Source organism: Kryptolebias marmoratus, linkage group LG12 (assembly GCF_001649575.2).
Source record: "Kryptolebias marmoratus isolate JLee-2015 linkage group LG12, ASM164957v2, whole genome shotgun sequence".
Classification (NCBI taxonomy): Eukaryota; Metazoa; Chordata; class Actinopteri; order Cyprinodontiformes; family Rivulidae; genus Kryptolebias; species Kryptolebias marmoratus.
In genome coordinates this window covers 16,278,827-16,304,108 of record NC_051441.1, presented here as the reverse complement: position 1 = coordinate 16,304,108, position 25,282 = coordinate 16,278,827, and the positions used below count along the sequence as shown (strand labels likewise).

At 42.2% G+C, this 25,282-nt stretch overlaps 4 protein-coding genes across 7 annotated transcripts; 2 read left to right on the top strand and 2 right to left on the bottom strand.

Moving 5' to 3' along the window:
• The first annotated feature begins 644 nt into the window (after positions 1-644).
• LOC108236091 (serine hydroxymethyltransferase 1 (soluble)) lies at positions 645-6,163 on the top strand. Its single transcript, XM_017416540.3, has 12 exons — positions 645-793; positions 1,552-1,668; positions 1,801-1,946; positions 2,036-2,151; positions 2,247-2,407; positions 3,152-3,233; positions 3,320-3,532; positions 3,651-3,764; positions 3,860-3,982; positions 4,201-4,317; positions 5,380-5,490; positions 5,599-6,163. Exons 2-12 carry the CDS (start codon positions 1,576-1,578, stop codon positions 5,769-5,771), a joined length of 1,449 nt encoding a protein of 482 aa, XP_017272029.1. The 5' UTR covers positions 645-793; positions 1,552-1,575; the 3' UTR covers positions 5,772-6,163.
• A 1,455-nt stretch (positions 6,164-7,618) lies between these two features.
• LOC108236240 (serine hydroxymethyltransferase, cytosolic-like) lies at positions 7,619-17,975 on the bottom strand. Of its 4 annotated transcripts, XM_017416771.3 has the most exons (13): positions 15,421-15,574; positions 15,219-15,297; positions 14,027-14,156; positions 12,584-12,729; positions 12,370-12,485; positions 12,129-12,289; positions 11,862-11,943; positions 11,563-11,775; positions 10,925-11,038; positions 10,199-10,321; positions 9,982-10,098; positions 8,169-8,279; positions 7,619-8,060 (listed from the first exon to the last, which is right to left on the bottom strand). In XM_017416771.3, the coding sequence occupies exons 2-13, from the start codon at positions 15,284-15,286 to the stop codon at positions 7,888-7,890; spliced, it is 1,554 nt and encodes a 517-aa protein (XP_017272260.1). In that variant the 5' UTR covers positions 15,287-15,297; positions 15,421-15,574; the 3' UTR covers positions 7,619-7,887. The 4 variants fall into 4 exon arrangements, with proteins under 4 accessions (XP_017272260.1, XP_017272261.2, XP_024861781.1 ...); XM_017416772.3 differs by lacking the exons at positions 15,219-15,297; positions 15,421-15,574 and adding an exon at positions 17,813-17,973; XM_025006013.2 differs by lacking the exons at positions 15,219-15,297; positions 15,421-15,574 and adding an exon at positions 14,285-14,756.
• A 1,667-nt stretch (positions 17,976-19,642) lies between these two features.
• On the top strand, positions 19,643-22,212 carry cpsf4 (cleavage and polyadenylation specific factor 4). The gene is made up of 5 exons (XM_025005996.1): positions 19,643-19,790; positions 19,911-19,980; positions 20,380-20,452; positions 21,900-22,058; positions 22,144-22,212. The coding sequence occupies exons 1-5, from the start codon at positions 19,643-19,645 to the stop codon at positions 22,210-22,212; spliced, it is 519 nt and encodes a 172-aa protein (XP_024861764.1).
• Positions 22,213-22,791: 579 nt separating this feature from the next.
• atp5mf (ATP synthase membrane subunit f) lies at positions 22,792-24,711 on the bottom strand. Its single transcript, XM_017416776.3, has 4 exons — positions 24,583-24,711; positions 23,943-24,050; positions 23,020-23,136; positions 22,792-22,930 (listed from the first exon to the last, which is right to left on the bottom strand). The coding sequence occupies exons 1-4, from the start codon at positions 24,596-24,598 to the stop codon at positions 22,902-22,904; spliced, it is 270 nt and encodes an 89-aa protein (XP_017272265.1). The 5' UTR covers positions 24,599-24,711; the 3' UTR covers positions 22,792-22,901.
• Between the last annotated feature and the right edge of the window lie 571 nt (positions 24,712-25,282).

Below are 25,282 nucleotides of genomic sequence, written 5' to 3'. Positions count from 1 at the left end.
AACTCGTGACGTCAAACCAGCCGCAGCCTTTTTCCAGCTACTGGACCCAAATAACTGGGATCTGGTTTATAGCCGGTTTTCTCCGACCTCGGCTGCAGGAGTCTGCTGATACCAAAATAGGTTGAGTCAATATTGGAAGTGTTTACTTTGGAAAGGTAGCCTAGTAACATTTAAAACCTTATGTGTTAAGATACGTTTTAACAAGTGAATTGACACATAACTAGGATTCTTTTCATTTTGTGTTTTGAAACACTTCTAGTTTTAGGTAGTGTAATGACACACAACCTCAGTACTTCTAAAATCCTGACAAAAGCCTTAAAAAAATAAATTCAGTGCACACCTCTACACCAAAAGATGTTGCACAACGTGATGAAAGCAGGGTAGACTCAGTTCAAGCAGATGTGTCTGCATGGGCAGGTTTTCTATATGTTAACAAATTCATATTTTAGTGTGATTTTTAAAGGTACTAAACTTAATTTAGCTTTTTACTTGGACTATTATTACATTTGAACTTTAGTGGGAAGCAGAATGGATTTCAGTCCATGTTTATTTATTTATTTAAATAAACCGTTATTAGGAAAATAAAGAGTGATGGTTTAAAACTGTAATGCGGCCTCCGAGCGGAGGATGGCGCTGGAGCTCCTGATCCGCAAGTACAGAAGAAGAAAATGACGCGTTCTGATTGGTGGAAAGTTTGGCGGACTTTGCTCCCTTTCTGCGGACTGTAGTTGTGCTGTTTGAGCTGACTCCAGTTCAGTTTTACGCTGACAGCAGCTTGAGTCTTCATCGCTCGGTGAGTGAGTCCTGTTCACGTTTAATTTCCAAAGACAAGTCCCTGAAATTTAATGTTTGCGGAGGCGAGCAGAAACAAAATGCAGATAAAGGCGACGTGCTTTGGGTTTCATTGTTTATTGCTTAAACTTGCTGCAGCAACTCTGACATATGGCAGCAACTAGCTTTAAGCTATTAAATGTTTTACAGCCAAAACAGCAAATCAGACAAATAGTTTTGCGTGAGTGTTTCGGACATTTCAACACGTTGCGGCTCAGTTTGGGTTCAGAATGGCTCGAATAAAGCCCTGCTGCGGGTCGGTGCGGAGGCAGACCCGTGGCTGTCATGTGGAAAGTTTTATCCAATATTAGGCTGAACAAACAGTCTCAAGGCTGCAAGTAGAAGCTCACTAGACGAAGATCTGGTGACACTAGTGATTTACCACACAGACAGATAGTTCTGGCAGGTTTTCAGGTCATTGCGCAGATCTATGTAATAATACAAAGGTTAACAGATGAGGCTGTATCACCCCATAGCTGCTGACATCAGATTTGTGTGGCTACTCTTTGTTTAAGGCTTTTTGTTGTGTTATTAAATCAACTGAATGGCTGAAAGGTCTTTTATGTCTCATTGTTTTTTTTAGGCACTAGCCTATAATGTCAGACATGCATAAGTTTAGTTGTGTCACCCTTTTATAGATTTCCTAATGTGAGTCTGGCTGTGGAGTTATCTAATCTAAGCTCCAGGTTGATAAAAATCAATGATTACCTCCTCCCTTAGTCTTCCACTTTGTGAAGAAGAACCATGTCTCTAAGAAATGGCCACAGTGTGACTAAAGAAACATGGGACTCGCACAACAAGATGATGCTGGAGCCTCTGGCCGTCAATGACTCGGAGGTTTGTGTTCGTTAGATTTTTAGGACCACAATTTATATATTCATTTTTGAATTCTGGTAAAAGCATGCTTATACACCAGTTGGGTGGCAAATTGTCCCACCGATCCTGAGTCATGTGGTGTTTGGGTTTCAGGTGTTTTCCATCATAAAAAAGGAGAAGCACAGGCAAACGTACGGTCTGGAGCTGATTGCATCTGAGAACTTTGCCAGCAGAGCTGTTCTGGAGGCTCTTGGTTCCTGCATGAACAACAAGTACTCTGAGGGGTATCCTGGTCAGAGGTACAACATCTAGTTCAGTTTTGAAAACATATTTTTTGTGATATATTTAAAAATAGAGCTGTGTTAATGAGCGTGATCCATGTTTTCAGGTACTACGGTGGGACAGAACATATTGATGAGCTGGAGAGACTCTGTCAGCAGAGGGCGCTGGAGGCCTTTGGTCTGAATGCTGAGAAATGGGGAGTAAATGTGCAGCCATACTCAGGTACCTCGCACTGATACAGCTGCAGCATCGTAGTCAGCTCATTTCTTTGTTCTCTCCTTGGTTCATCATTTTGTCTTCATGTGCTTCTCTGGAAGGTTCTCCGGCTAACTTCGCTGTCTACACGGCCGTCGTGGAGCCTCATGGCAGGATCATGGGACTGGACCTTCCTGATGGGGGTCACCTGACACATGGCTTTATGACTGAGAAGAAGAAAATCTCAGCAACGTCCATCTTCTTCGAATCCATGCCTTATAAGGTGCAAAAATGCAGCTTAAAGCAGCGTTTAATGACACATAATTGAGCCTCTGTACTCAAGCATGTGTGCATGATATTAGCCTTTGACTCCTGTGCAACTCACTCAAAACAAATATTGTGTAATGCAGCCAATCCCAGCTTGAAACCTTGTAGTTATCTAATCATAAACCCAAAAAACGACTAATTGTGAATTCTTGTTTTTGTTTTTTTGTTACCACCAACAAAGTGATATTCTTGTAACACAAGCACTAGAAATGTTAAAGTTAAAAAATACAAGAACAGTAATCCTCTGGTCAAACTTGGAAGTTCGATCTCCAGCCCTGACACATGTCAAAGGGTTCTTTCAAAAAATACATTAAAAATTCATTCACTTGTTCATGAGATATTTTGCTAACAGACAGACAAATGAACAGATGCTTTTTATGGCCTCCTAATGTTCCCCTACTTATCTTAAAGCTGCATCAGTCCTAAACTCAGTAAGCATCCAGACAGTGTTCTGAGTATCTGTAGTTACAATGAAGTGGCTAATGATGAGCATTTTGATGTGATCCAATTTGTTTTTTGTACTGATTTTCAGGTTTGAGTTTATGCTGTTTATTCAGTGAATAAATACGGTGAACATCGAGGGTACAGATCAGAAAGGTTTTGACTTGAACTGAACTGAATTTAGGTTGTTCGAGTACAGACCTTCAAGGTCGTAGAGTTGTGTATTTATTATAATAAATGTCTGTTTCTTCTGTTTTAGGTGAATCCAGAAACTGGCTACATTGATTACGACAGACTGCAAGAAAATGCTCGACTCTTCCACCCCAAACTCATCATTGCAGGTTCTTTCACGCCCACAAATACAAACTGTACATCTTCAGTAGGACGTCTACAGCAGACTGATTTGTTTTTCTTCTCCCGTGTCCAGGAACAAGCTGCTATTCTCGCAACCTCGACTACGCCCGCCTGAAGCAGATCGCTGCTGAGAATGGTGCATACCTGATGGGAGACATGGCCCACATCAGTGGGTTAGTGGCTGCTGGGGTGGTGCCCTCGCCCTTTGAGCATTGTGACATTGTTTCCACGACAACTCACAAGACGCTGCGTGGCTGCCGTGCAGGAGTCATTTTTTACAGAAAAGGTGAATTAAATGCAAAAATAAATCCTACAGTTTTGTATTGTATATTTACTGCTCCTGTTCTTCTCAGATTAATAACTAACGTTTTAGTTATTTTTCCTGTCCTCCTTCCCTCCGTCAGGTGTAAGAAGTGTGGATGCCAAAGGAAAGGAGACTCTGTACAACTTGGAGTCTTTGATCAACCAGGCTGTGTTTCCAGGGCTGCAGGGAGGACCACACAACCATGCTATTGCAGGTATCCTCTTCTTTTTTTGTTTTTTTTACTTGTTCTCAGTTTCATCTTGGCAGCTGTAAAGTGAGTCTCACTGAGGTAATGACCTTTATTGGCAGGTGTGGCTGTGGCTCTTAAACAAGCCATGACACCTGAGTTTAAGGCCTACCAGCTGCAGGTTCTTGAGAACTGCAAAGCTCTATCAAGCACCCTCATGAATCTCGGTTACAAGATTGTCACTGGTAGGTTCCACAACGCCACCAATATAAGTAAACCTCATCATCATTATAGTTCTAATTTTCCTAAAGGAAAACTGCTTTTACCACAAAGAAAAGATGGGAACAGGTCATTCTTGATTTAATGTAGTCTAGCATTATTGTAAGGGAATAATGTTCAGTTATTTTTCAATATAGTCCTGCCAACTGTAATCATTTTTAATCATTTGTCTCCCTTTGTGCAGGTGGTTCTGACAACCATCTAATCCTGCTGGACCTGAGGAATAAAGGAACTGACGGAGGGCGAGCTGAGAAGGTTCTGGAGGCCTGTGCCATTGCTTGTAACAAGAACACCTGTCCAGGTGCGGTGTGTATCTGTGTAACTATAAACTATTACAGAATACAGGGAGCTTAATCCCCCACCTCCAGCTTATCGACTGAGCGCTGTCGTTCTCATTTGAGAAGATGGCGGCTCTCATTCTTCTTCAGATGAGGGGGAAGGGTTTTGATCAGCCTGAAAGAGATTCTGGCAAATCATCCACCAAGTCAGGAGGGGGAAGCAGCTCTTTGCCAACACTGTTTACAGTGGGTATGAAAAACTGCTGACCGGACTTTAAGATATAGTCAGGCGATGGAAGGAGTACTTTAAGGTTCTTCTCAACTCGAGAGGTTTGGGATTCTTGGGGCAGCTCTCTTACTACAGGACTTAAGGTTCTCTGAGGTAGTTAAACAGCTGCTGGCTGAGGAACATCCAGTATGAAGAGTTCAAAGTGTGAGGCCATTAAAGGGTAGATTGCCAGCTCCAGATTGGGAGGTATCTTCCTCCTGAAGCATAGGAGCTCTTGTATCTCGGCATCTTGTTTGCAGGTGTTGGTGGAATGAAGCAGGAAGTTGACAGATTGATTTTATCTGCAGGGATGCAGATGCTCCACCAGTTTTCAGCAGTGAAGAGAAAGAGCTGAGGCTAAGGACGAAGCTGCCGATTTACCAGTTGATCTATGTTCCGAACTTCTCTTGTGGTCGTGAGCTAAGAGTGATAACCAAACAAATGAGAGATCACAAACACAAGCAGTTGAAACCTGCTTCCTCAGGAGAGACTTTAAACTGACCTGAACACATAAGTAAGGAGCCTGGCAGGAGGTTCTCTGCAGGAGGTTCTCTCACAGCTCCTCTGCATACAAAGGAGACACTAGAGGTGGTTTGGGGAGTCTGATAAGCCTTATAGATGTCTTCATGTGGAGGTTTTTCAGGAGACTTCAGGTATTCCTAAGCAACCAGCTTAGAAACATTTAGGAGTTCCTTCAGATGAGTAGGAGGTTGTTGTTGGGGGAGAGGGAGGTCTGAATGAACCCATTCTTTAAAAAAAAAACTTTTATTTTCCTAAAGAGCCATTGTTAATTTATTGCAATTTCTATTTAAAACAGGAGATAAAAGCGCTTTGCGTCCCAGTGGTCTGAGGTTTGGTTCTCCAGCTCTGACCTCCAGAGGCTTGGTGGAGGAAGACTTCAAGAAAGTGGCTCACTTCATCCACAGAGGTAATTTTTAAAGGTTTTTGTGTATTTATCCATATGTGCAATAGGTTGACTTGATTTATTCAGAAGAAAAGCTGAGCTCCTGCTTCCATGTTCTCCCTTCTCCTGTAGGCATCGAGCTGACCCTGGAGGTGCAGAGAAGCCTGGATCCTAAGGCCACTCTGAAGGAGTTCATCCAGGCGTTGGCTCAGGGAGAGAAGTTCCAGCAGCAGGTGGCTGAGATCAGGGCTGAGGTGGAGGCCTTCGCCGGGCAGTTCCCCATGCCTGGCCTGCCTGAGCTGTAGAGGGGGATGGTTCAGACTCTGGAAACAGCTGGAAGAAATGATTCGACAGAACGAACATTCCTGGTGGTGTGGGGTTTGAGTGGCAGATCTGTCACTGCCTTATGACTTCAAACCATTCTTACAGAGACACATTTGTTTTTGATACAGATGTTTCCCAATGAAGAGAAATTTGATTTCAGATTCATAACATTTCATTGACTTTCAATTATTTGGTTTAGTTTTAAACACGGTTGTCTTCTCTGTAGCCTCATTCTTAAATGCTACAATCAAAATAATGGCTTTAATGTTGTTTATATTAATTTCTGTTGAATTTAATTCACAATTCCAAAGCTTTCAGCTTGAAATGCAATAAATAAACCAGTTTTGTTACATTCATTCAATGTAAGCAGTTACTTTCGTGTGTGTGTATATTTTTTTTGTCTGGTTGAAAACTTGTCCAGATGTGCTTTTTTCCCTACAATACTTGAACTTTAGGAGGTTTTAATTAGAGTTTAATTTTAAGGACAAAAATGATTTTAACAAGATACTGGAGGAAATCATTCTAATAGTATGTCTTATTTTCAGTTCTCATTTTCTAAGCTGTGGGACTTCATATACTTTACATAACCCGTTACTCCAGGTTTATTGTGGTAAAGCATTAATTCTGTTGCCATTTAATAATTTACCAGAATGTCTTTAAAGCCAACCAAAAGTCCTTGTCAATATGCTTCCATTCTCAAGTTTTTTCTTCTACACCTGTCTGAACCACAGTCCGCTCAGCTTACCAACACCTTCCAGCTACATCAATGTCTCACAGGCTAAGTTTGTAGGACTCCTTCATCCTGAATGCTCCTCTTACCTCCAGTGTCCACTGTCAGGGTCAACCACCAACTCTACAAGGACCCATCTGGACTCCATGTCTCCTGCCCTGCCTTCCTTGAAACTGGAGTTTAGGATTCCTTTGACTGGAGTCTCTGTAGGACGTTCCCAACACCCTCGCTAGACGTTTGGACGTCCTATCTGACATCCTCCCCAATCACCTGGTCCAACTCACCACCCAGTGGTTGTCATTGACAGCTCGGCTCCTCCCTTCACCCGAGTGAAACAGTCATGTGATACGAGGAGTCTTGGTGCCACATGCACTTATAAACACTGCTATACTTGAACATGGTGCTAGTTGACTCAGTGATAGGCCTTCTGATACTATACATCCTCATTAGGTCTAATAATATTAATACAGAGTACAACCCCTGGCAAAAATTATGGAATCACCAGTCTCTGAGGATGTCCCTTCAGGTGTTTAATTTTGTAGAAAAAAAAGCAGATCACAGACATGACAAACAACTAAAGGCATTTCAAATGGCAACTTTCTGGCTTTAAGAAACACTAAAAGAAATCCAGAAAAATAATTGTATTAAAAAAATAAAACCTAATAAGCTGGGTTTTCCTTGTCTCACCTATCACATTCCTGTTGCCTACATGAGTGTTGAAGTCCACCAGCAGGACAATGAAGCTCATAAGGCACCGAACCTTTCAACTTTCCAAACCCGTACCTCCAAAAAAACAAACAAATTGGGTGCTCTTGAACTGTAGTCAGGAGTATAAGCACAAATAACCATCCGCATTTTTTCCCAAACCCAAAGAAATATGAAAACTACGCTTGTATCTATTATAAAAAAAAATCCAAATGTTTGGTAATGAGACCAGAGCAACAAGTAAGCCTCCCACTGTTTAGTTGAAACATTGCTAATTTATTTGGGACTATAACTTTTGATTTAATTATCTGATACAAGCCTAATGGCCGTGTATTAGTATTTACATTTCAAGCTTGATCAGTTTGTTAAAAAGCACAAAAAGGAGTCATGACAGTATTTAAGATAATATTTTTATTGCAACATTCTGTCTGAAACAGTAAATTTCCACAACAATGCTGAACATTTAATATCTGAAAATATAAACTCAAACTTGTCTCCATTAAAAAAAATGTTTGAGGTCTACACAGGAATTTTAAAAAGACCGCAGGAAGTGTCTTGATTAGTGCAGTGACAGATCTGCCACTCAAACCCCACACCACCAGGAATGTTCGTTCTGTCGAATCATTTCTTCCAGCTGTTTCCAGAGTCTGAACCATCCCCCTCTACAGCTCAGGCAGGCCAGGCATGGGGAACTGCCCGGCGAAGGCCTCCACCTCAGCCCTGATCTCAGCCACCCGCTGCTGGAACTTCTCTCCCTGAGCCAACGCCTGGATGAACTCCTTCAGAGTGGCCTTAGGATCCAGGCTTCTCTGCACCTCCAGGGTCAGCTCGATGCCTACAGGAGAAGGGAGAACATGGAAGCAGGAGCTCAGCTTTTCTTCTGAATAAATCAAGTCAACCTATTGCACATATGGATAAATACACAAAAACCTTTAAAAATTACCTCTGTGGATGAAGTGAGCCACTTTCTTGAAGTCTTCCTCCACCAAGCCTCTGGAGGTCAGAGCTGGAGAACCAAACCTCAGACCGCTGGGAGGCAAATCACCATTATCCCCTATAGAGAAGCAGGTTTGTGATTAAATCTACTGGCTCTCAGGAAAATTCATGATTCAACAACAAAAAAAGTAAAAGGATCTTTAAATTGCTCTAAAAATAAAAAGGTGGAAAAAAAGATTTGTCTAACTAATTCATGTCTGGCATTTTTGCATTTGGACCAGTGGGGCCCGGCTGTGGAGATCTATGAACAATGAGCATATGTGGTATGTGTCGTCACAGTTCTTTGTTTGGGACCCTGACGGTCGTTCAGTTTTACCTTCTCAGTTCTGTCTTCTTAGCATTTGAAGTGAAGTTCCCCGCCTCTCACACAGTGACAGCTGGAGATAGGCACCAGCTGCCATGTGATCCTGCACGGAAAAGTGGGTAAAGAACATGGATGGATGGATGTCCATGTCTTTCTGGTTCCATAACATTTACATGTCAGTGAACATGGGTCACATGGGAGTGTGTGGAGTTTGCACACCATTTCAGGGGTCTATAGGTTGCTGCACAAGCTGGAGGCTCCATTCAGATCTGGTAGTGTACACTTATTTCAACTATGACTTCTTTAATATATATTTTCACTTCAAGCTCTGGTCTTCTACTTGAGGCCTGGGAGCTTGAGGGTTCTCCTCAGTATCTTAGCTCTTCCTAGGACTATGCTCTTCTGGACAGAGATCTCTGAGGTGGTTCTGGGATCTGTTGGAGCCACTCTTCCAGTTTTGGGGGTCACAGCACCGAGTGCTCCAATGACCACTGGCACCTCTGAGGCCTTGACTCTCCACAGCTTCTCTATTTCCTCTTTCAGCCCTTGGTATTTTTCCAGCTTTTCGTGCTCCATCTTTCTGATGTTACAGTCCCTTGGGACTGCTACATCTACCACCACTTTTTTCTGTATCTTGTCGATCACCATAATATCTGCTTGGTTAGCCTGTTTGTCAGTCTGGATCTGGAAGACCCACAGTATCTTAGCCCTGCCATTCTCCACCACATTTGGTGGAGTCTCCCACTTTGACTGTGGGACCTCCAGTCCATACTCGGTACAGATGTTCCTGTACATTATTCCAGCCACTTCGTTATGGCGTTCCATGTACGCTTTACCTGCCTCCATCTTACATCCTGCTATTATGTGCTGGACTGTCTCAGGGGCATCTTGGGTCCTGCCTGGTATGATAGACCCCGGCCTTTATGATTAATGTCTCCATGCTGTCCTTCTGTCCAGCTCTTTCTAGCCACTGGTAGGATTTGTTGATATCAGACACTTCCTCAATCTGCTGGTGGTACATGCCGTACAGGAGCTTGTCTTTCCTTGAGGGTTCTTTCTGTTCCTCCCTTTCCACATTGGGTTTCTGCTGCTTAAGGCATTCACTTAGCAGATCATCATCAGGGGCTGTCTTCCTGATGTACTCCAGGATCTCGGTTGTTCAAAAACAAGACAAAGACAAAGCTTCTCACAAGTTCATCACACTGAGACTGTGCACTAAGAAAAAGGAGGGAGACAGAGGACTCATGGCTCTCAATCCAACTCATCCTCTGTCTCCCTCCTTTTTCTTAGTGCACAGTCTCAGGGTGATGAACTTGTGAGAAGCTTTGTCTTGTACAGTGGCTTCTATCTCCATTTTTGGCCAGGTTATTACACCAGCCTGTTATCTGATGACTGGCAGGGCATGTGTTGATACCTTGTGTTACCATTTACACACATATAGAGACACATACTGCACCTGGACAGGTATTCTTGGTACAAGAAATGGCACAAGCCTCCAGAACCTTTTCTGCTCGTCTTCCATCAGTTCCTTTATTCAGCAGGTCCAGTAAGATTAGATGGTTGTCAGAACCTCCTAAAACAAAGACATAAGGCCATGCTACAGACTCACTTCATATTATTAATTTATAATAACACAAAGTTCATCAAAGAAGGAATAAGCAGGTGAAACTTACCAGTGACAACACTGTAACCGAAATCCATAAGGGTGCTGGACAGAGCTTTGCAGTTCTCAAGAACCTGCAGCTGGTAGGCCTTGAACTCAGGTGTCATGGCTTGTTTAAGAGCCACAGCAACACCTGCCAATGAAGGTCATCACCTCAGTGAGATTGATGCTGACAGCTGCCATAAAGAACCTGAAAAAAACTTCCAAGTTCTGATTTTGTTTGGTTTATTTTGGATCGCTGTGTGCTTTTATCGGAAGGCTTTTTCTTTTCTGCATGATCACGTTTCTGTATTCTGTGACTATTGAGTTTTTATTGATGTTTATCTTGTTTAGTTTTCCCCACCCCACCCCTGGTTCCCTGCCACACTCAGTAATCTTCCTGTCAGTTTCTGCTCCTTAATCCAGCCTCGCCTGGCCTATCCTCACCTGCTCCCTGTTTCGCTCAGTCAATATGATATCCCATATTCTCCTTAACCCCTTCCTTCTCCTCCAGTCGGTCATCGTTGCATCCATGCTCTGTCCTGGTTCCTTCCTCGTAAGTCTTTGTGTTGATTTTTTTCTCAAGCTCATTTTGTCTTGCGTTTTTTTGCTGCCATGCCAGCATTTGGTTTTTGTAGTCCTTTGCTAAAATAAATAGAGTTTATTTCCTTGAGCTACTAGTGTCAGACTGCATTCCTGAGTTCGTCCTCATCCAACTGTAACAAAAACAAGTCAAATAAGAAAATAAAAGTGATACCTGCAATAGCATGGTTGTGTGGTCCTCCTTGCAGCCCTGAAAACATAGACTTGTTGATCAAAGACTCCAAGTTGTACAGAGTCTCCTTTCCTTTGGCATCCACACTTCTTACACCTGACGGAGGGAAGAAACTGTCATGAGCTTGGGATTGATAGGACTTTAGCACAGGAGGCAAGTAGGTGAAGGAATCATTCAGCCAGCTCTGAATCGGCTCTGAGATGGCTTTTCCAGTTCCCAAACACCTCTTTACAAATAGGTAAATAGACACAATTCCCATTACTAATCCAAAGTATTGATCAAAACAAGAAAAAGTGACAGGAAATACAGGAAACTGTTCGGATGAAAACCATCCATCCATCTGTTTTCTTTACCCGATTTTTTTCCTTCTGGGTCACGGGGGGCTGGTGCCTATCTCCAGAAGGACGAATACCAGAAAAACATATATATATATATATATATATATATATCCCAAGGAAGTAATAACAAAACAAGAAGAGGTGTGCTGATTGATGAAGTGGAAGGAAAGAAACAAAATTTAAGACAAGAACAAAATCTAACAAGAACTCTATGACAAACAATAGCAAAATCAAAACGTGCATGACATTTATTTTTGCTGAGGTGTCCAAAGGTTTTTCTACCTTTTCTGTAAAAAATGACTCCTGCACGGCAGCCGCGCAGCGTCTTGTAGGTTGTCGTGGAAACAATGTCACAATGCTCAAAGGGCGAGGGCACCACCCCAGCAGCCACTAACCCACTGATGTGGGCCATGTCTCCCATCAGGTATGCACCATTCTCAGCGGCGATCTGCTTCAGGCGGGCGTAGTCGAGGTTGCGAGAATAGCAGCTTGTTCCTGGACACGGGAGAAGAAAAACAAATCAGTCTGCTGTAGACGTCCTATTGAAGATGTACAGTTTGTATTTGTGGGCGTGAAAGAACCTGCAATGATGAGTTTGGGGTGGAAGAGCTGAGCATTTTCTTGCAGTCTGTCGTAATCAATGTAGCCAGTTTCTGGATTCACCTAAAACAGAAGAAACATACCCCTATTGCAGCAAGTCATGTTTTAAATGCATATACGACACAACTCTATATTAAAAGTTGTGTACTTTATCCTGAATTCACTCAGGTTGTCCATCCCATTCAAGTAAATAACATACAAAACCTGTTAGCAGATATCTAAACGACCACATGTCAAGAGCTTTGCACCTTATAAGGCATGGATTCAAAGAAGATGGACGTTGCTGAGATTTTCTTCTTCTCAGCCATAAAGCCGTGTGTCAGGTGACCCCCGTCAGGAAGGTCCAGTCCCATGATCCTGCCGTGTGGCTCCACGACGGCCGTGTAGACAGCAAAGTTAGCCGGAGAACCTTCCAGAGAGGCACATGAAGGCGATGAACAAAGGAGAGAATGGAGAAATACTGTGCAGAGGAAATGTATCATTTAACACCTGAGTATGGCCGCACGTTGACTCCCCATTGTTCTGAATCCAGGTTAAAGGCCTCAAGCGCCCTCGTTTGACAAAGTCTCTCCACCTCAGCAACATTCTCTGTACTGTCGTAAAACCTGAACATATGGACTGAGTAATTAACACGGCTGTATTTATTATTCTATCATAATGGCCCTTTTGTAAACCATATTCCAAACAGGTCTGGGTGTTGTACCTGTAGTCAGGGGACCCCTCAGTGTACTTGTTGTTCATGCAGGAGCCAAGAGCCTCGAGGACAGCTCTGCTGGTAAAGTTCACAGATGCTATGAGCTCCAGACAGTACATCTGCTTGTGTTTCTCCTTTTTTATGATGGAAAACATCTGAAAAATAAACACTGTATGACTCAGGGGTACTGTAATTTGACACACCACCTGCTAAAATATTATTAATGAACATACAGTCATGGGGAAAAAGGTAATCTATCCTGGTCTAATACAGGAGTTTCACAAATTAGACACAATGAAAATGCCCTGGTTTTTACCAGGTTCTGACAGCATTAAAATCTAACCTCAAGTGTACACAAACACACAACAGATTCCACCATGTCATTATTCAAAATGTAAAAGCTGTGTACAAAACTAAGTCCACCCTTTCTACTTTCGAAGAAGTTAAGAAGGAAAGTAGCAGCCAGGTTGATCAAATGCACTTTAACTGAGCATCATCAGTGTGAACGTTGCTATAAAAGCAGGAGGTTTAGTAGTTTGCTAGTCTGGAAGCAGACAGGTGCTGTAACACAATGTCAAGACGGAAAGACATCAGCAATGGCCTTAGAGAAGTAGGTGTTGTTGTCTATCAGTCAGGGAAGGGTTAAAGGTCATTGACAAACTATTTGGAGTCATTCTGCAGTGAGAAAGATTGCTCACAAGTGGGAAATGTTTAAGACAGCTGCCAATATTCCCAGGAGTGCATGTCCCAGCAAATTCACCCTAAGGGCAGACCGTGCAATGTCCAGAGAAATGACAAAAGACTCTACAGGCCTCAGTCAGCAGCTTAAAGGTTCTGGTTCCTGACAGGAAAATTACAAAAATGACTGATCAAGTCCAGCTTGTTGGGAGGGACTGCAAGAAAAATATCTCTTCGCTCTAAAAGGAAACACCACAGCACAGCTTAGGTTTGCAAAGCTGCATCTGAATGAACCCAAAGATTTCTGGAAGATTGTCCTTGGGGTAAATGAGATCATTCGTGAACCACATACAGCACATCAGCTCAAAGACCTCAAACCACGGTGGGGGCTGATGATTTGGGCTCCTTGCAGCCACTGAGTCGACCATGAGCTCCTCTGCAGACCAAAGAGTCAGATGTGAGGCCATCTGTCTGACAGCTGAAGGTTGGACCAAACTGGGACATGATGACACAGGACAACGGTCTCACACACGGCAGCTACATGGTGGGATGTGTTTTGTACACCCGAGGTTAGAGTTGAATCATTTTAGATGCATGTAAAGGGCAAAATATTTTTATTCTGTTTTATTCTGATATGTAAAAGCCAGGAAATGACAGCGGTGGACTTGCTGCACAAACACTGAGTGGCTCACCAAAACCCTTGACAAAAATACTCTCTGTGTACAGTCTCCAGTGTTCAGATCGTGCTCCTGAAAAAACCCACTGAACACAAACCTCCGAGTCCCTGAGGGCCAGAGGCTCCTGCATCATCTTGTTGTGCGAGTCCCACATAGTTTCACTCACGCCGAGGCTGTTCGTTTGGGGCGCACTCGCCATTGCTCTTTGGCTCACGCAAAGTGAAAATCTAAAAGCAAAAGTGTAGGTGAAACATTCATTCAGAGATCTCGTAAGGTTTCCTGAAGACACACAAATGAGCCAAAGTTTTCCTGGAAAACAAACAGACACGTGAAGGAAGACCCAGAAACCCCTTACCTACTAGACCTGTCATATGGCCTCATTGTAAACCTGCAGCACTGGATCTGTCGGCAGCAACAATGCAGCAGCTCCTCATAAATGAACCTTTGACCTATTTCCTCGAGCGGCGCACAGATAACCTGCACACATCTGTTCTTCTAATCCCTAAGTGTGCTGAGTTTGGGCCTGTTTACTTAGCAGCAAGAAAGATCATCTCAGTTTATATTGGTGAATAATAAAGAATGCAGGCGAACGGATGTTTCTGTGGTTATTATGCAGTTACTGTCATTATCCTAGGCTTTTGTGTTTGTTTCATTCCTTGTGTAATGATGTTCTTATTTTAGCATTTTCTTCCATGTTTCTTTATTTTGAGGTTCCCTGCGTTCAGTTTTGTTTCGTTTTTCAGTGTCTCTGTGTTTCATTGACCCTTTCCCCTTCGACACTACTTATTCTCTTGGTTTCTCTTTCTCCTTATTATATATATATATATATATATATATATATATATAGATGAAGACCAAAACATGCAAAAACTCTTCTGCAGTACCATGTGAGTCAAATATGTAAATAGCTCTGCTCAATCAGGTGATGGTAAGGCTCAACGACTCTTTTTCTTGGAGAAGTTTCTGTTGAATCTCTTCCTTGTTGCACAAAATTTTTGCCTTTCCACTAAATCTGGTCATTTATTTGAACTGCTAGGATCTAGGACGGATGTAATGTTGTACCAGCTGGCAGAAAAGAAAGCTTCTCAAGCAAAACAGGCAGCTGAAGTTCTTTCATTTTTAAAAGCTTTAAATCATAGAGGGAATTATTTCCTTTAAAAAAGTGTCTGTGAGGAATAAAGTTCATTATTAAGGCACACCTGTAACCAAACATCAGCTCGACCTGATCCTAATTTTACCCCCATAATAAGAAGAAAAAAGGACAGTCTATAATTTTGGTTTACAGAGACCTGTTTTTAAGGAGATTTATCCTTTGGTCAAAAAGTCGAAGGTTTATCCAGGCCTGTGTTTGCAGCATTTTCTCTCGAACTGTCAAAAATAAACAGAATGAACATAATTTTTAAGTTTTATTTCTATATGCTCGTGCAAGCGACGTTTTTCTTAAAGAGTCCACGTTTTGGGATTGATGTTAATATAAAAATCCCCACTCACCGGATGATGGAGACTTTTATTCAGTCCTGGATTATTGAAAATCCGTAGTTGAAGCTCTTTAACCAGCAGCTACACCAAGAAACAGCACGTTCTGTTTGTCTTAGGATGGGATTCACCTCCCAAATTGCATGCTTGGCTGTACTCGTATTTCTAGACCTGTCAGTACAGAAACCTTTCTGTGCTTGTGTGTGTGTGTGTGTGTGTGTGTGTGTGTGTGTGNNNNGGGGGGGCAGGTGACAACATTTTTGACAAACTGAGGACTTCCAGCCTTTTCTGTTTTCATAGTTTCAATTTAATTCCCAAGGAAAGCACAATTCCTTGATAAGCTGCATGCACCCCACCGCCTTTCATGGCAACGTTTTCAACAAAAACGGACAGCTGGATGGTCAGTGAAAAGGGCTTCACCGTCACATCCGACACTGTGTCTGTGAAGGAACATTTTATGACTGGGAGTTGTCGAGTAGACAGAGATTCCCTTTGGTCAGAACATGCCTTGTTCCCAAAAAAATAATGAATTTCCTATTCATAGAGTTTCAGAGATGCTGGATCTAAACACAAATCACAGATTGATAAAGTCCATCTGAACCCAGGTTTAGTCTTCTTGTTATAGCTGCACTGTTTTTAACAAACTGAGGTCGTTCAAAGAGCCAGGAGCAACAGGTAAGAAACGAACCTTTTCATAGAAACTCACTTTAAAAGATCCGAGCTATCCCTTTAAATTCAAAACAATTTTTGACATAAAACATCATGTAGTCGAAAAATAAATCCTTTGTGGCAAAGGCTGATTTGGTCGTTATCCTGCCTGACTGAGCTTGAGAGGATTTGCACAGAAGACTGGCAGAAATCTGCCGATCCAGGAGCGCAAAAACTTGTTGCATCACACCCCAAAAGACCGAAAGTCTAAACACTTAATTACATGTGATTTTTTTTTTTTGTAGTTTTAATAAAATTAAATTAATTTTCACTTTGTCATCATGAGGTACTTAGTGTAACATTAAAGGGGAAAAGTTTTATTATTTACCGGTATTATCAGGCTGCAACATAAAATTGCAAAAATTGCAGTTTGTTGAGAACCATTGAAGTTGTAGCCGTTCTGGTCAAACCCTAAAAATAAGATTATGCACATTCTGTGATATTACACACCTGTCACCTGTCACACTCAGAGTATGTGTTGTTAATGACTCTCCGCTACTACTATCTCACTTTTTAGTTCAATATTTGTCAAACTGACTGAGTTAGAGCCATTTTTATGTTGGCAAATGTTGAATAGCTGTGGTGGGCATCTTGATTTGGAATAGGATAACTTTCTGAAAGCGTCATTAAAATTGGGCTTGAATCAGTTGCAGAGGTGCATCTAATGATTATGTCCTGAAGGTTTTAATAAAATCCGTCCAGTGATTTGTGAGACATTTTGCTAACAGACAGACACAGCTTACTCACAAAAGTTACCAGCAGATTTCTAAGCAAAGATGCTGTGCAATCTGTTGGCGCTCAGAGTCTGTGTTGAGGATGATTCTCAGCTACAACCGCACCTAATTTTAGCACAGTGTTTGTAATATTAAAAGAATTGCAGCCATTTTGCAGATCATTTACTAATATCAGGTGGCTGGGCAGCCTTGTTGAATGGGGTTGACTCTAAACGATTCATTACTTATAGTTGTCTAATTTACTTTTTTTTATTTCACTCATATTCATCCAGTGGGTCATGGGATATTTTGGTAACACTCACTCTCTCTCACACACACAGACACAAATAAAGTATGACCTGACAGTGATGCTTTGCCTCGTAGAGCTCAAAGAGGTAATTTTATAATATTTTTTTTATGTAGTTACTTAAACCTCTCCAGATAAGTAAGATGGCGATGGTTCTACAGCTTCAGATATTTTTATTTACATAAATCTATTTCTTTTTAATATTACTGAAGTAATCAAACCCAAGCCCATCGATACGGTGCGGCGCAGTCGATGACGTAAATGTCGTCGAGTATATACGTCATTGGCAGCCAGTCCATCGAGCGATCGGTTCTCGTTTATTTCCGCCTGAATCCGTCCTCTCTGAGATCAGCGCGCGCGCCTTCACGCTGAACAAGGAGCTGACGGACAACTTAAACCTAAACTTACAGATTTTAGCAGTGTATGGGGGAGTTATCTTTAAAACACTTGAGCTGAAAGATTCAGCAACTTCTACGATTTCTGGCTGTGTTTTAGCCGCCCTTCAGCTCCGGCTAAGATCGTTAGCCGCGTTCGTTAGCAGACGAGTTTCTAGCTAACAGGTTCGACTTCAAGCTAGCAAAACCGAAAACCGACGTGCAGGGTTCCCTCTCTGTTTTTTTTGTTTTTGTTTTTTTGTTTTGAGATCAGCTAACTGACGGAGCAGGCATGCAGGACTTACTGGCCAACGTGGACTACATCAAGTTCGACCTGGAGATCGCTGTGGAGCAGCAGCTGGGGGCGCAGCCGCTGCCTTTCCCCGGCATGGACAGTAAGTGCTGGGATGCTAGGAGCCGTTAGCCCCCTCTCCTCCCCCGGACGGCTCATGTTGTCACTAAACTCATTAACGCTGTCACAATGTGTCTCCCTGCAGAGTCCGGGTCAGCTGTGTGCGAGTTCTTCACCAGGGGCACTTGTATGAAAGGTAAAAAATAAAAAAACGATGGCACGATTTTAGCTGTTATTGTGTTGTGTTAGCAGCTTGATTACTGTATGTTTGGCTTTTATTGAAGGATTCACACAGGATGGATGCTTTAGTTTATAATTTACCTCTTAAAAATAAAAGATTTACCTGTAAGATTACTGAAGGCCTCAGTTTTGTAAACACTGCTTGGATTCTTCATAAACGTATGTTAGACATGAATAGTCCCTGTTCGTCTCCCAGTGTAAATATAAGTTAATTTTTAATCTTTGCTAATATTACTAAATATATCAATCATTCATAACAATATGCTCACTGGCCTAAAGTTGAATAAGTTCCATCTTTCTTGTCAAACCATGCTAGATTGATTTATATCTTTCAGGAATCCACCAGCACCAGGTTCTTTAGGTATTAAAAGTTATAGACGGGTTTGTTTGTATAGAACAGCCTCTAGAGGCTTTATTGTTCGGGTGTAGATTCTCAGACATCCAGGACATGGTCAATCAAAAAGGTTAAAAAGGCAAAAATGGACTTATATTCTCTAGTTGAAGACATTTTGCATCACATGCAGGCAAAGCATCTTTAACTACAAAATAGAAATCTCAATTTGATTTCAAACTCTGCACTTAATTTTGACGTATGCTGGGTTTCAGTAGAGTATTTATAGTTAGCCGTGACATAAATAAACACTAGCAGAATATGATTGAAGACATGCCTGAATGTGAGGGCACAGCTGGTATAATTTTGTTGGTTTTAGTTGAGATAATGTAATTAACATAATTTGCCTCTCTAACACAGACATGCAGTTTATTTGTACGTATCTGTTAACCACGTTTTTTTTTTTTTTTTACACAACCATGGACTGTGACTCTGACTATACAAGAACCTTAATATTTTTTTACAATACTGAATTATCATCTACAGAGTATTTCTGCTCAGATTAACTGATTTTAAAGTTGTGGTAAGTAGTAAAAAAAAAACTAGCCATGCGACTTCATAACGGTTGAAATGTGGCTTGTGAATTACAACAGATCTTTAAAACGGTTCCTATTTAGACCTAAATGTTTTCTGTATACGATCAAGACAGATTTTCTCCTCATTTCTCAGCTCAGACAGAGGAGGAGATGAGCCATGTTGTTTTCATTGAGTCTGATGAAAATCAGAATAATGAGCTGTAGGTTAGCCTCAGTTAGCCGTCTGTGTTGATTCAGGCTGCAGTGCATTGTGGTCTTTTTCCACAACTTCTGTACACTACATCTACTGAACCATGTGACCTGTTTCTGGGGCACTATACGGCGAACGACAATTCAAACATAATGCTAAAAGAGCTCACTGTCATCTAAAGTGCACTTTGTAGGCAGTAAGCTTTATATTAGTGGCGAGTGTCAGAGTGACTCGAGGTTTTCCAGCAAAGTCTGTTCAATGAATCCCCTTTTTTTAGATTTTTTAAAACTTGGGGATCTAATTCTTTGTCGGCCTCTCATGCTGGTGCTGCTCAGCTCTTAACAGAAGGCGATATTCAAGCTGTTGTTTCAGTTCGACTAACCAGAGGGGAGGAATAAGAAGAGCGTCGTGTGTGTTGCAGGTGGGATGTGTCCGTTCCGTCACATCAGCGGGGAGAAGACGGTGGTGTGTAAACACTGGCTCAGAGGGCTGTGCAAGAAAGGAGACCAGTGCGAGTTCCTCCACGAGTACGACATGACCAAGATGCCCGAGTGCTACTTCTACTCTAAATTTGGTTGGTTGACAGCTTAAAATATACATACCCCACCAAAGAGTTCTCAGTGTTTGTCTGTAAGTCACTGAACAGTCGTCTGCGTGGCTCGGTGAACCTCTTCATTTGCGTGTTGACCCTCAGGCGAGTGTAGCAACAAGGAATGTCCCTTCCTGCACATCGATCCAGACTCTAAGATCAAGGACTGCCCGTGGTACGACAGAGGCTTCTGTAAACACGGTAAGGTCCTGGAAACAGATTGTGTTTTTAACGCTCTTCCTGTTGCTCTAATCAAACCGCTTCTTTACTTTTGAATACATGAAGAGAGGTGAGTGAATACTTTTAGTAATATAATGTATATCTAACGCTGCACCAATCTGCTGGTTCCAGGTCCTGACTGCAGACACAGACACACAAGAAGAGTGATCTGTATGAACTACCTGGTGGGTTTCTGTCCAGAAGGAAGATCCTGTAAATTTATGCAGTAAGTCTTCTTTTTTTGTTTTTTCTACATAAAATAGTTTGTTTTGCTTGTAGATGCTGATCTAATTTTGTAAAACAAATTGGAGACTTGAGAGTTGTGTGGATTTAACGGTAAAATGCTCCTCTGCAGTCCTCGCTTTGAGCTGCCTATGGGAACGTCTGAACAGCCTTCTCTGCCACAACAAGCCCAGAACCAGACAAAGGTACGGGGACACGTGCACTAAACTGCAATCCACACGGGGGGGCTGGAGGGTAATATGGTTATATGATATACTGGGATATTCAAAAACAGCAACACTTGAAATACTATTCTTAAAAAAACATCAAAAATCCTTACTGGCTGATTAATCTCTGTTCTGACAGCATAACTGGTTCAGTCCACTGCCAGCGTGCAACCTGTTTGTTTTATAACCAGATGGGATGACTTAAATGTGTCTTTTATGACAGACCTTTAACAAATTACATCAGCTAAAATCAATCGAAACACTTTGCTGCTTTTATTGACCTGGCAGCTGAAGGTGCAGACCGTCAGAGGCTGAAGACAGGAAGGAAGCAGCTCAAACTCGAACCCAAAGAAGTTCAGTTTAGGCCGTCTGGTCCAATTAAAAAACAAAAAACAAAAACCTTAACTTGTGATTCAGCTGGAAAGTTCAGAAGTGACAGTACAAATCTTTTGTTTAAGCCGTTACCTTTTATTAAAGACAAAACAATTGCTGCATCTTTAATTTAAGAAAGTATGATTTAAAATATGTTAGAAATAATTAAAACATCCTATATTTACACAAATAATAATACTTTATAACATTGGATTAGTTGAGGAAAGCAACAACTGTACTCAACTGTAAATCATTTATTTAAGCCGTATGGACAAAGTTCCTACATTTTATCTAAAAAATAGTTCATAGCAGAGTATTTCTTCACATTAGTTGTATTTTGAAGATAAACAGAATCATCATGATGTCCACTTTTGGATCATCTGCCACATCAAAGCCTTAAATTTAAGATTTTAGCCATCAGTATTTTAATGTTTGAGTTTCTGATTGAGAACTCCGACACATGCAGAGACTCAGTTTCACGGGTTTCATAAATGGACCTTTGTAAATAGTTTCACCTCTAATGACAAGGTTTACAGTCCACAGCTTGTGTTCATATTGACATGACTTTAGAAAAGACTGAACCCCGAGTTTTTCCAGTAAGAGCACCCTGACTGATATTCATGGCTGTATAACTGCTGACTTTAACTACATGTTTCACATACAGCTTCTCAGTTAAAAGCTAGCCTGGCCCTAAAGTGTAAAAAGTGTTTTACTAGAAATAAGAGCTGTTTATGGAAGACTTTAACACTGATATGATTTTTCATGGTGTTTGAAGCGCACAGATGGTAAAACTAACGCTGTAAAAATATTTAAAGCAAATTTAAAGATCTTTTGACACCAAAAATGGACATTTTTAGGACCTTCAAGATGGGAATTGTGCAGGAACCCTGTAAAGGAGTTAAACTAAACCATCTACTCTACATTTTGATGTTGGTGCTTAAGTTTGACCCTCGACTTGCCAGGCTGTGCTGACCGCGCTCCTCTTTCACTTCCTGCTTCGTTGCCGAGGATCGGTGTGCAAACAGCTTCTCTCTCTGCTTGTTTCCTGCTGCAGCCTGTGCCCTCCATCAGTCGCTCATCACACTCTCTCATTCAGCTGACCAATTCCAGTCCAGGCCAGCGGCCGCAGAACAATGCCAACGCCGCCGTCCACCAGAACAACATGTCCGTCAACAGGGGGCCCCGGCCTCTGGACCAGGTCACCTGCTACAAGGTGGGTTCTGCTCCGATTCAGAGCGTGAAACGTGAGCAGCAATCGAAAACATTCTCATTGGGATTCGTTTCCTTTCTGCCTGCAGTGTGGTGAGAAGGGCCACTATGCCAACAAGTGCACAAAAGGTCACCTCGCCTTCCTGAGCGGACAGTAAACCTCCCGGCGTCGAGGTGCGAACACCACCCTGCTGCAGCTCGCTGAAGCCGAAGCAGCCGAGGACGAGAGGCCCACGTGAGAAACGAGCTTTGGTTTTAAACCCAGAGACTTTGAACTTTCCCCAAGGCGTTCGTGTGTTCAGCCCCATATAAACACGGACAAGGAGGAACCATCTTCACATGCCTCCTAAAAACTACGGACGTTTCTAAATGACAGGATGGAGGAGCTGATGTGCCAGTTTGGGTCCAGTTTACAGCATCTCCAGGGGGGGCAGCTCCGTCGCCTCCTGGCGTCTCAGGTTAAGCGGCTGCAATAAACGCGTTCTGCTGTTGTCGTTTCCTGTGTAAAATAAAGCGATGAATGGTTGTAGGAATGTAAATTCGAAGCAGTTTGTACTCTGTAACACCCCCTCATCCCCGCAGCAGATTTCAGACATTTAAAGCTGCGTTTGTGGAGCCCGTGTGTGTGTGTGTTCTGTCTGGAATTATTCTTTCTGTACCAATAAATGACAGATTTACATGTTTCTTCACTTTAGCGTTGACGTGTGTGGACCACTCTGGAAACAGAGACTCAGATATTTACGTGTACTTTTGTTTTATTGGTCACATATTAACACAGAGCTTAGAACAGAAAGAGCAAAGCTGAGGCAACGCATCCACCCCTGACGGTGTGGCGCCTGCTGAGGACTCAGTGGTACTTCCTCCAGCGGTCGTGCTCTGTAAGGAGATGGACGAAAGAAAACGAGACATTTAAAACGCGAACGCCAAAAACGCTGAAAAGGAACAAAGAAGATGCGATCTCTTACTGATGTGGTTGTATTCCCACACGTAGCTCAAGGTTATGTAGCCAGCCAGCAGCATGGCCAGGCCACCGATGCCACCTTTCTTCACGTTGATGTACTTGTTGTAGTATCTCTCGTAGCCTGGAAGAGGAGACAAACGACCGCTGGTGTAAACATGAGCAGCAGTTGGGCGTTCTGGAAATATAGTTGGTGAACTCTAAGAAAAGCTACAATGTGTGTTTTGAGTCATGTCTCCAGCAGTTATTGAGCCAGTTCATCACACCTGGTGGCAATTTAAAGGTGCCGATTAACCTAACGTGTGTTTTAGGCCTGGCCTATTGACTATTGACAATGCAAGCAAATGCGACCCGAGTCTGATGTTTCTGCCTCAACATGACACACGTCTCTGCTCAGAGGCAGCAGCCACAGCTCCAAAACAAAGGTCATCATTAACATTTGGGCTCTTTTTCTTCTCCGTCTTCATTTATCTTTTATTATTTGGATGTACAGTCGGCCCTGACTGGACATCAACTTCACATGCTAACACTCGCAGCGTCCACATTTACTTCTGTAAACTCAGCGCATGGAGCGTGACGTCACATCTTCTCCTGCTCATGTGGGACTGTTCCCATTGTAGTCTGATCGAGGTCACATTTGAAATGTAACGTGAAAGAAAACTGGTTTTGAGCATTGAGACCTGCAGTGTGACCGTCATGACCTGCCAAACAAAGTGAGGCTTTATCATTAGCAGCATTTTACCTTTACTTGAAAAGGTTTCTTTCATGAATTTGTAATGGATCAGAATATGCCTTTAAACAAGTCAAAAATCTTTTTCTCCTGCTGTACTCGACTTCGTGAGAGAAGTCAGGTTAGGATTTCATCTCCAGACTGTGAGAACTTAAACAAACATCCACAGAGGTTTATGAGGCTCAGGTCTTGTGTCCCACCTCTGCGGACTGATGACAGGAGGCCATTCGGGGTGAAGTCTCTTCCTCCCATCCAGGTTCCCAGCTCACCCAGTTTCACATCCATCAGGCGCTTCTCAACCACAGGAACTGATCACAAATAAAAACAAAAACATCATTACAAATGCACCACAACAACTGTGCACTTTAAGACCACATTTGGCATTAATATAAGTGGTAGCAGACTACAACCGTAACCCATAGAGTAATGTGAAAGCAATATTTTTTTGGGGTTCATACATTTGAGGATTAATGTTAGCATGAAATAGCCCTGCTGCTAGCGTGCTAATTAGCTAACATCCACTTTAATGCCTCGTAAATGCTGTAACAGCACAATAACGATGAATGCAACACAAATAAAAGGCATAATAGTGTTAGTCGGATGGCTTCTGAAGCAGCTAGCTGCTCATATTTGGCGGAGCTGCCTCGGACACAGAAAGTCCTTGAGGCGAGCCGGGAGAATTCGCGGCCTTCGGTCAGAAACGATCCGAGGACCGGCTGATCCGCAGCCGCTCCGCCGGGAAAAAACACGAATAAAACAATAAAAACGTTTTCACACTTACGAGGCGCACAAAAAGGCACAAAAGTTTAGGTTTTTCCGCAGTAGAGGACACGCAATTACCTGGTCTGTCCGCCATCTTGACCGGTGCAGAGAGGAGTTACTGCCGCAAGGAATGACGGGAAATTAAAAAAAAAAGTGCATGATGGGAGGACTTGTAGTTTCCTGATGTCTCCACATGATGGCGCCAGAAACGATCAAATACTCGACAGGAAACGAGTTGAAACAAATCGATCAAAAGAAAAAACAAATGTTTTATTCAAAGATTTACAGTGTATTTCCATCACACTGCATAATGAAGCCTGACAGATTTTATAGAGATGTTTAACATTTATTTTTATGACAGATATTTGTAAAATAACTGAAATTTAGTCCATTATGCTACAGCTTTATGTTTACTAGATTTTGTACTTTTTTATAAATGGGGAGGTACCTCTGTTCCTACCAGCTTCCTCCCTGTAAACAGCTTTCATGCACACATACACTATACCTCCAAATGAAGCAAACAATAAGAAATATATTTAATTTAATGCTCCTAAAGCGATAGTTTAGATATTTTCAGGTGGGATTTTGCAGAGAGGTTAGGAACAGTTAGTATCTTACCTGTTGGCTCTTTGAATGACCTCAGTTTGGCTCATTTTCGACCAGACTGACGAGCTAACGGCTAGTCCAACAGAAATATTAAACATAATGTGTGATATAAATACACTACTGCCGGAAAAAACTGTGTGAAGAATAATTTATGGCAACGGAAAGGCTTTAA

What these genes read in the sequence shown, in the direction of transcription:
- LOC108236091 (XM_017416540.3), top strand. Translation starts at nt 1,576, where the DNA reads ATGTCTCTAAGAAATGGCCACAGTGTGACTAAAGAAACATGGGACTCG. An exon ending in ACACAACCATGCTATTGCAG is followed by an intron (nt 3,765 to 3,859) that starts GTATCCTCTTCT and finishes CTTTATTGGCAG; the next exon opens with GTGTGGCTGTGGCTCTTAAA. An exon ending in CGGTTACAAGATTGTCACTG is followed by an intron (nt 3,983 to 4,200) that starts GTAGGTTCCACA and finishes CCCTTTGTGCAG; the next exon opens with GTGGTTCTGACAACCATCTA.
- LOC108236240 (XM_017416772.3), bottom strand. Translation starts at nt 17,958, where the DNA reads ATGAGCCGTCCGGGGGAGGAGAGGGGGCTAACGGCTCCTAGCATCCCA. An exon ending in GAGGGGTCCCCTGACTACAG is followed by an intron (nt 12,486 to 12,583) that starts GTACAACACCCA and finishes CCATATGTTCAG; the next exon opens with GTTTTACGACAGTACAGAGA. An exon ending in TACCAAGAATACCTGTCCAG is followed by an intron (nt 8,280 to 9,981) that starts GTGCAGTATGTG and finishes GCTTCTCTATAG; the next exon opens with GGGATAATGGTGATTTGCCT.
- cpsf4 (XM_025005996.1), top strand. Translation starts at nt 19,643, where the DNA reads ATGTGTCCGTTCCGTCACATCAGCGGGGAGAAGACGGTGGTGTGTAAA. An exon ending in CTACTTCTACTCTAAATTTG is followed by an intron (nt 19,791 to 19,910) that starts GTTGGTTGACAG and finishes GTTGACCCTCAG; the next exon opens with GCGAGTGTAGCAACAAGGAA. An exon ending in AAGATCAAGGACTGCCCGTG is followed by an intron (nt 19,981 to 20,379) that starts GTACGACAGAGG and finishes GCTCCTCTGCAG; the next exon opens with TCCTCGCTTTGAGCTGCCTA.
- atp5mf (XM_017416776.3), bottom strand. An exon ending in CCTGTCATCAGTCCGCAGAG is followed by an intron (nt 23,137 to 23,942) that starts GTGGGACACAAG and finishes CTCCTCTTCCAG; the next exon opens with GCTACGAGAGATACTACAAC. An exon ending in GTGGGAATACAACCACATCA is followed by an intron (nt 22,931 to 23,019) that starts GTAAGAGATCGC and finishes ATCTCCTTACAG; the next exon opens with AGCACGACCGCTGGAGGAAG.